Raw genomic sequence first — 10,086 nt, forward strand, 5'->3', positions numbered from 1 at the left:
CTCTCTCTCTCTCTCTCTCTCTCTCTCTCTCTCTCTCTCTCTCTCTCTCCCCCCCCCACTCGCGTGTGTGTGTGTGTGTGTGTGTGTGTGTGTGTGTGGCGGGGGGAAATTGGGAAAATGGGCGTTAATTGAAGACAGTAGGATAACGGAATCGCCATATATTAACGGGGTCAAGAAGAGGTTGTGACGAGGTTGTGACTTGGTAGTGAGACTTCCTAGCACTGGCACAGTGGAGAAGATGGAATCTCACCCCTGACCCCTGCTCTTATTGATACCGAAGCGGCACAAAGCGAATGTCCTTGCATTCCAGGTGGATAGTCTGGATAAGATTTCTCACTTCGGAGTTGTTTAATAGAAGAACGAGAAAGACAATTTACCACGTTCAGCACAAGAGAACAACACATTATCACGTTCAGCACAAGAGAACAACACAACTTAAGTGGAGTTTGCTTGAGTGGAGACCTCTACACTAGGGCCCGGGGCACCTTCAGTTGATGCATGGTCTGTGGAGTTGGTGGTTAAGTTGTGTGCGTGTGAATCTTTTGTGAACGGATCCTATTTGTCGCACCAAAGCAGCACAAACGATCAGTGACAAAGAGAAGCACACCAGCATACACTGCCCTTGCCTCACAGCTCATGCTGACTGAGCTCTGGGCAAAGGGACCTTGTCACCATTTACCACATAACCCAGCTGACACAAAGCACTGTGCGCCAGGGGCTGAGAACCTGTCTAGACGCTTCGCTTCGGATGTGATGTCATCCCAGAAAATTAACCCTTGACTCTTTTCAAAGGGAACATGTACTCATGTATTTATAAGGTTTCAGAAAGAAATTCCTTTGTGAACCAGAAACCGAGAGACACCTGGTGAACAGTAAATATCTAGCCGGTCCGAAACTAAATCTGAACACCTTTATCAGAGAGTCACCGCCCAGTTGAAGTGAAGAAAAGGCTCATGGTTTTCTCTTTCTCAAAGAGTTCCCTTCTGTTTGTGATCTTTCAGCCAGTAGGGGATTTTAGTTACAAACGCTTATCCTAAGTATCTACTGACTGCTTTGCAGCTGTTTAAAGTTCCTATTGGGCAGTGTCAGTATCTCAATTTCCATTTAGCCACTAGATCCCCGTCCCCCTACGGACCTACTGGAGGCAGTTGGCTGCCCTCTGCTTGCTTCCTTCAGGTAAAGCTAGCTCAACAAAAGTGGAGTGACACTGTCCTGTCATTAAGGAGTGGTTGGAAATGCAACAGCCCCATCCATCCCCAGCCACAAAGGGCCCCTTGTGCGACTGTTTATCTATAGGCTGCTGAAAACCTAGGAAGTCACTTTGTTTGGCTAGAATAAAAAGCTTGAAACGACCTCGAGCACAGATTTTCTTTCATTAAAAAGAAAGATCAAAGAAGGAAGGTCTCATCTTCAGATCTCACAACCCCCCCCCCCCTTCTCCCGTTACCTCAGCCGAAAGCATCAAGCAAACCCTATGTAATTATTAACTGATGGACTCCTTACGGAGATCTTCCGGCTAGAGTCTGCAGTACTCGCTCGCTCGCTTTGTTCATGCCTTTATCTCTCCCTCATCAGTTGGGACCAGAAAGCAGCGCTTTGTTTGACAGATGAGGACCTCCGGTGTAAGTATAATTAGAGAGCACTGGACACACATGTGTATCAGAAATCATGCAACGTATTGAAGACGGTTTACTCACACAGCAGTTGTGCCAGAAACTTGCCAAGTAGTGACTGAGAGCAATTACTTCCAACCCAAGCTCCCAAACATCTAGCCGGTAGGAATGTTCCTCATGTGAGGAATTACTTATTTGTTTATGTGGGTGCTGGGAGGGAAACTTCTGATGGAAAGGTATGTTCCGAGCAAAAGACATCATCACCATTGTTGTAGGTGCGTTCGCGTGCGTGCGTGCGTGCGTGCGTGCGTGCGTGCGTGTGTCTGTGTCTGTGTGAGGTCTCTGAGTTTACGTATATGAGCACTGTGGGACTGTTTGTGATTATGTGTGCAGTGATGGGCAGCTCGTGGTTTATGCAGTAGCCATGCATCAGGACACGTGGTAGATCTTGATTTCCTAATTCGAGGGTCCTTGACAGGTAGTGCAGAGTTTAAAGCAACTTGTATTTATTTTGCCAAGTAGAGTTGGATTGCACAGAAGCTCAGACAGTTTAAAGACGAAACAAATGGAAGAACCAAGATATCGGATTGTCCATTCCAGTTTTCTAGGTAAAAGAGAAGCATCATTTTTTCATTTGAATTCAGAAAAAAAATATTAATGGGCATGTGGACAGGGTTACATGAGTCAATGTTTACTCCCAAGACAGCAACATAGAGGAAGCTTTTGGCTGAAGACGTAATTAATTAATTACAGATATTTAACTACACTGCCTGGAACCCCCAAACTCTAGGGCTATGACTTCAAGTCCACACCACCCCACCAGCTCATGGATAGAACAGGATGTTTCCTTCTCAAATAGAGATTCAGGATTTGTGGTTCCAGCTGTACTTACAGCGATTGAAGGCTTCTCAAGTTCTGCAGCGCTTCTTCCGGAACCTGTCTCAGCTGGTTGTTCTGCAGCATGCTGTCCATGAAAACGACGACAACAACAACAACAAAAAGGAAAGACAGTAAAGAAAATTAACAATGGCTGTCCCTAACACAGCAGCGTCAGACGTTGTCCCAGGTGTTTTAAAAACATAATAGCATCACACATGCCGGGTTTTGTGGGAGGTTAAATTCCTAGGGGGAGTGCAAATAATAAATAAGTAAATCCTACACACACACCCCCCCCATTATCAATTAAGCCCACATCTCTCGTTCAGTTACCTTCAGATGACAGAACAAGAACAGGTTATCTGGAGTCCCCAGTGAGTCAATTAGAAAATTCCGTTTTTTGTTCGAGATGCTTCAGTGAGAGACAAAACCATTAATGGGTTTATAGTACTGTAGCGTGCAGTTAAGATGGGAAAACTCCCACAGGGCTGTAGATTTCTTTCACAAACCCTCCTTACTGAATACTCGGTATAGTAACTGTCTAACATGTTCTGAGGTGGGAAGTGGAAGCATAACTCCATTTTACCATTGGCACAAAGTGTACAAGACTATGAGCTGCTTTTGTTAGAGGCCCCCCCCCCCATCCCGCCTCTAACTTTGTGACTCTGTCTTTTCCTAATTTCTTTTCTGAGTATATTTAAAACAGTCACCATTTCATAAAGCGTCCTCAGGCTCCTCTAAGCACACGTCTCTGCTTATATTCTTGTCTTTTTTTTTTTCTCCCCTCTGATTTTTGATCAGCAAGGCTAAATGAGAACAGATGAGGAAGTTGGAGATGGGAGAGAGAAAGACTTGTCACCTTGTCGAATGGAGGCTAGTGACAATAGATGACCTAATTCTTGGACGTTCTTTCTGTTTAAGTGTCCTATGCATAGACATCACACTGCCTACCAAGACGTAGGTCAGTGTTGAATGGGAGAATCACAGCTCTCTGTGACGTTTCTATGGTTACCTTTGCCCATCACCTTATGGTTTTGGTTTGGTCCTGGGAGGTTGGAGGATGGAGCCCTTCCTTGACTAAAGGGCTTACACCACAAAATGAACTTTTGCTGAAGATAGCCTCATTTGACATTTCATTGGGTTAAGTATTTTGCATGACAGAACCAAACAGCTTACTTATCTTGGGGTCAATGTGTTCAAGGGCAATAATCTTAAATATTATATGAAAGAGATCACATTAAGATTCCATATGTAAGACAGCACCAGCCGCCAAATGCCACTGTCATTTTTGTTCTCGGTCTTCCTGGACTGGATCACTGGGACTTTTCTCTTGTTTTACCACAGACATTACTCACCCACCTTACGCAAGTCATGGCTCTAAATGAATACGACCTTTACAGTATCTTTGCAGCCACTTTTGAAATTTATAAAGCTGTTGAGAGTTCGTATGAGAGCGACAGGTATACTTTGCTGAGAATTTCAGCAATTCTGCTGTAGCTTTCAATCTCATTGGATCAATACTTACGTATTAGAGAACTATGAACAAGTACTGGATCGTCAATTTATTTATGCTTGCTTCACTAAATGCACAGTGTTACATGGGACAATCACAGGAACAAGTTTTCAATGAATGAGTCAGATGCTTGACTTGACAGTTATGTATGTCTCTCTTTTTTTTTCCTCCCGAGACGAGATCTCATGTGGCGCACGCTCATTTCAAACTCATTAGTTAAGGGTGACCTTGAACCTGGCCATTCTGCTTCCGTCGCCCTATTGCTGGAATTACAGGCATACGCTATGCTATGCCTCATATATGAGATGCTTGGGAGAGAACCCAGGGCTTTGTTTATGTTAGACAACCACTTCACAAACTGAGCTACGTCCCCAGCCCTGGCTTGTACTTTTCATAACAAGGTGTGAGAAAGATAATACGATCAGAAGCCATTCCATACAAGAACAGAAACATGGGTAGGGATGTAGATGGAAACCAGGGAAGACATGTAACCACAGAACATTCTTATGCATTTTATATAAAAGGAGATACTCATTATTAAGATAAGAGTAAGAGACCCCAAACAAATTAGCAGGGTTGCAGTTCAGGTGAAGAAGTGAAACGCACACAAGGGTATGGGTATCCTCAGGATGAGTCAAACTGACTTCCTATGCCTTTGGACAGGGCAATCTTGAAATGCCATAAAAACACGTATTCTACATGAACAGGCTGGTCAGCATTCCTTCTCCGGTACATTGGAAGGCCCTGGAGATAGTCTCCCTCCATATGACATGAGGATTCAAGGTTGACCGGGGAAAGTGAGTAGTCACAGAACTGCCTTCTTCAACGTTGGGCAGAAAAGCTTGTTAGTCAGGGGAAGAATAAGATTTTAAAAGCAACAGGCTACCCCCAAATAATAAATCATTGAATAATTGCTACACCATGAACTGTGTGTATGGTTGCGCCCCAATTAGTTAAAAAGAAGCAGGATGAAAATTTATAAAGCAAATTTTGCTAACTAAATCCAACGTGACTTTTTCTCTTAGCTTCTCTTCTTTCTGCTAATTTAATAGTAGTTTCAAATAAGTTTTACATCTATCTATCTATCTACCTATCTATCTATCTATCTATCTATCTATCTATTATCTATCATATATATGTATATATATATCCATATACAATTTGATTTTTTGCTCTTGAAATGATTCTACTGAATACTACTTTGACGTAAACATGTTGTTAGAGAGCCTATAATACTAGAAATAAACTAACATACAAATTTAATTAATTATTCAATGGTTCTGAATAGGACGTATCTAAGCCGCCTAAATTTTCCTGTGCACAATATGATGGCTCCTTATACAACCTTTCAGTAGAGTTACACACTGAGGTAGTGGTGGCTTGCACTGATAGCAAGGCCGAGTCAGGGGTCAAGGAGAATGGGAGATGCCTGCCTTTACCCTGGCTTACATTCCCTGTGGTGATCACACCTGGAGAAAGATGTCCCCACAGTCTTCAAATGCTCCTTAACAGGCAGAGCCTTCATGCTAAGCCCCATTGCCCTGATGTCACAGAAGCTTAAGTTATTTAATGATTTAGGTCTCTGTAGACTGTTAGTCTCTAAGTCAGCAATAACAGTGATAAAATTCTTGCGGGACCTTACTGCCCCCTATCCCTCATCATTGGCTAGGGATCATAACTAAATTGTAAAGTCTGAACATTTCTTTCCTATCACTTTTTCTTCAGCTCCTTATTGCACTTAAGGAAAAAAAAAATCCATGGTATTTTGGCATGATACTCAAGCTGCCTAACGTGGGAATCTTTAGGCTTTTCTTCTGACTTTCAAAACTCACTTTTAAAGTCTTTTTTTTTTTTTTTAAGATTTTATTTATTTATTTTATATATATGAGGAATACACTGCAGCTGTCTTCAGACCCACCAGAAGAGGGCATCAGATCCCATTACAGATGGTTGTGAGCCACCATGTGGTTGCTGGGAATTGAACTCATGACCTCTGGAAGAGCAGTCAGTGCTCTTAACCGCTGAGCCATCTCTCCAGCCCCAAAACTCACTTTTAAATGCTGGAGTTTTAACCCATTTGGAGCTACCTCTTCAGCCCAGGTCTTTCCCATCCGTGTGCCTCCGAGCACAGTGTCCTGCTAGACAGCTACCATCTTACTTGGAGGGTTAATTCCAAGGTGTACTTCCAGAGCTTCTGTGTTTTTCTCTCTGCAGGGAAATCTCTTTCATAGGAAGCCAGGGCTGAGCCCCAGTCTGGACTGAGTGTTTCATAGCTTTCTGGTTGCATAGTCAATCACATCTCTAGATACACTCTGTCTGAGAAGCAGAGGTGATATGCTTGGCTGTCTAGATCCCAGAATCTGTTTCATTGATCTAGTAGTGATTTCTAGCAATAATTTGTTTAGTGACACTTTGGACATCACAATCACCAGGCCTTGCTAAATCCCTGACTCAGAAGACTGGAAACATTGGTTAGTTAGGAATGGATAAAAGGAGATTTTATTTTATTTTTTTATTTGATATTTTAAGTATTTACTTTTCAAATGTTACCCCCTTTCCTGGTTTTCCCTCTGTAACCCCCTATCCCCTCCCCCCCTGCTTCTATGAGGGTGTTCCCCCATCCCTGACAACCCAACCACTCCGGCCTTCCTGCCCTGGCATTCCCCTACATGGGGTCATCAAGCCTTCATAGAACCAAGGGCCTCTCCTCCTATTGGTGCCAGACAATGCCATCCTCTGCTACCTATGCAGCTAGAGCCATGGGTCTCTCCATGTGTACTCTTTGGTTGGTGGTTTAGTCCCTGGGAGCTCTGGGGGGGGGGTAGGTCTGGTTGGTTGATATTGTTTTTCTTCAGCTCTAAAAGGAGATTTTTAATGAGAAATCCTTCCTTTCTTCATAGGAATGGGCCCAGAAGCAATCATGTGGTACTGACGGGAAGCTGAAAGGTTCCAGGTCCCAGGTTTGCTCTTTTATAACAACTCATACTCTGGGGAATTATCCAGGGTCCTGATGAGAATTGTATTAATCCTTCTGAGAATGTCTCTTCCCATGACATGACAACCTTCCAACATCTAAAGTCTGAATATTAACAAGCCTCACCCCTTAAAGGTTCCACTGTCTCAGCATTACCCCACTAGGACCAAATCTCTAGTACATGAACCTTTGGGGGACCAACTTGAACTATCTCCAAACTATAGCTTCTAAAACTCGTTTTAAAAATCAGTTTAGGCCAACAGTGTCTAGAGTGTTCAGGGAAAATGCAACACAAAAAGCAGTACAAATATGTGCAGAACCATTCTGGGCACATGAAACCTGCTTTTGGGTAGAGACCCATATCAGACATAGACATCTTGTTTGCTATGTGCCCAATAGATATTTTATAAATAACCTTGAAACAGTGGGTTCACACCATGCACAATTAAGACAGTGGTGATATCTAGAGTGTCTGTGTTTTCTCATTTCACAAATGTTTACTGAGTGTATACTGTGATTCAGGTACTTTTCAGAGAGGTGGGATATACTAACGACCAAGATATGTACTGTCTTTAATTTACCTGACGTGTAGTATATTATGAGAAGCATTCAATGGAAAGATGGTGTAATTGTTATACATGGTAAAATTAGGAGAAGTAAATAATGTTGTGGTTGAAAAAATCATGTATAAAACGGGCAACTCTGACTTAATTAAAACAGGAATTTAAAATTATAATTCTATGTAATTCGATGTAATACATGTTTAATATCATATACTCCACTAGTATTAGATGCTTGTATTTCAAATAAAACATACTGGCTTGAGATACACTTTTACACACATACGCACACACTAGCTCATATACGAAATATACAGTTTGTAGAATGAATTGAAGTAGTTGATTACAGTATACTTTATTTTTAATTGTTTTTAATTTTTATTTATTTTTAATTAATTGTTCATGAGTGTGTGCTCATCCATATGTTTAAGAGCTGACAGGAGACTGTGGAGGTTAGAAGGGGGCGTTTGATTCCCTGGAACTGGAGTTATAGGTGGTTGTGAACTGCCATGTGGGTTCTGACATTCAGTTTTGGGTCCTCTTTAAGAGCAGCCAGTGCGCTGGAAAGTGGTGGTGCGTGCCTTTAATCCCAGCACTTGGGAGGCAGAGGCAGGTGGATTTCTGAGTTCAAGGCCAGCCTGGTCTACAGAATGAGTTCCAGGACAGCCAGGGCTACACAGAGAAACCCTGTCTCGAAAAACAAAAACAAAAACAAAAACAACAACAAAAAAAAGAGTAGCCAGTGCTCTTAACCTCTGTACTGTCTCTCCAGACCATATAATATAATTTATTTAACTTCATTCAAATATTTTACTGTATATAAACAGACATGAGAAAATCATTTTAGTCTTCTCATTTAAATTTGAACTTTCTGATGCATTTTGAATGGTTCAAATATCTTGCTGAGTTCTCTGAGATGTAGGTTTATTGTACCTGGTGCTGACATATAAAATAAGTTAGCATTAGGGTTGGCAATATGGCCTACAATATTTCTGTTAATAGTACTAATGACCCAAATAGAAGGGAAGCCAAACTCAGTAATCTAAGGGGAACAATGATTCTGCTATAAAATTTAATTTTTAATAAACTATTAAATGTAATTAAGCTTTTTAAAACCTACATATATCTTGGACCACTGAAGCAATTTTCATTAAGCATAAAAAAATTCAGTGAGTTATTTGGGAGTTAACTTTTATCTCAATGAAAAAAAATAAAATCAAGATATTGTTTTGTGGATAAAACTTAAATGACTTGAAACTTTTACTATTTCCTCTACTTAGATACTCCAAACCAGAAGGCACTGAAACAGAATTTGGCTGTGAGTAGTAAGTAGTAGAAGGAGAAAATATTTGTGCTGGATAGTTTTTTTGTCAACTTGACACAAAGTGTCAAGTTAGAGGACAGAACTTCAGTTAAGAAAATCCCTCTATAAGATCAGGCTGTAGACAAGCCCATAAGCCATTTTCTTAATCAGTGATTGATTTGGGAGGCCTAGCTTATTGTGGGAGGTGCCATCCCTGGGCTGGTGGTTCTGGGTGCTGGATGAAAGCAGACTGAGCAAGCCAGGAGGAGCAAGTCAGTAAGCAGCACCCCTCCATGGCTTAGGCATCAACTCCTGCCTCCAGGTTTCTGCCAAGTTTGAGTTCTTGCTTTGGCTTCCCTCGAAGGACTGTGATTAGGGATATGTAAGCCAAATAAAAACTTTCCTCCCCAAGTTGCTTTTGGTCTTGGTGTCTTAATACAACAATAATAACCCAAACTAAGTATTCAATAGACCAAAATTCATGACAATAAATTTGGAAGTTGGACAATGGATGTGCAGAAAATTTATGTATAAACACATTTAAAACTTCCTCTCTTCTGCTCCCCAACTCTCTCTCTTGGAGAAAACCCAGGGCTTTGGGAATAGTTGACAAATGTACCACTGACCTACAGCCCTAATCCAACATGTCTTAGTGAACAGCTGTCCACTTCGCTAGGTTGTACACCAGATTTTCTACTTATCCACCCAAACCTGAATGTGTTTGAGTGGCTCCTTACTTGGTATATCCTAAAGAAGCAAATTTGGAGGAAATTTGAAGCTGTGATCTCATGCTGATATCATAGTGAGTTATTCAATTAGTGACAGGAGTCTCTAGGGACATGCTCCCTAACGGCATGACATGGAGAAAGAAAGACATTCTTGCACATATGAGTAGGTCAGCAATAACGTTAGTGAAGAGGAGAGGAACTGTCACACATAGATTATAGCCAAGTATGACATGGTTTTATGACATCAGCGAAGGCAGAGAGGGTCTTAAATGAGTCAACTCAAAGATTCAAATTGCACCCAATATTTGCACATTAATTAGCAGTCATATGACATGAAAATCAGGACCATCTTCAAGCGACAATACTTGGTTTACTTACAGGACTTTGAGACTGTGAAGGCCCGTGAATGCTCCCTTGGGAATGTGTGTCAAAGCATTTCCAGCAAGGCGTCTGTGAGTTTCAGTGGCAAGGGGAGAGAGAGAGAGAGAGAGAGAGAGAGAGAGAGAGAGAGAGAGAGAG

At 41.7% G+C, this 10,086-nt stretch overlaps 1 protein-coding gene across 3 annotated transcripts in view; it reads right to left on the minus strand.

Annotated features, from left to right (window-relative positions):
• The window catches only part of Lgr5 (leucine rich repeat containing G protein-coupled receptor 5), a 122,059-nt gene that overhangs the window by 40,153 nt on the left and 71,820 nt on the right, over positions 1–10,086 (minus strand). For all 3 annotated transcript variants that reach the window (XM_028759089.1, XM_028759091.1, XM_028759090.1), the window contains exons 3-4: positions 9,946–10,017; positions 2,506–2,577 (exon numbers count right to left, since the gene is read on the minus strand). In XM_028759089.1, coding sequence (XP_028614922.1) covers positions 2,506–2,577; positions 9,946–10,017 — 144 coding nt within the window. The remainder of the gene's footprint in view (positions 1–2,505; positions 2,578–9,945; positions 10,018–10,086) is intronic.

Source organism: Grammomys surdaster, unplaced genomic scaffold, assembly GCF_004785775.1.
Source record: "Grammomys surdaster isolate TR1022 unplaced genomic scaffold, NIH_TR_1.0 126271, whole genome shotgun sequence".
NCBI classification, from domain to species: Eukaryota; Metazoa; Chordata; class Mammalia; order Rodentia; family Muridae; genus Grammomys; species Grammomys surdaster.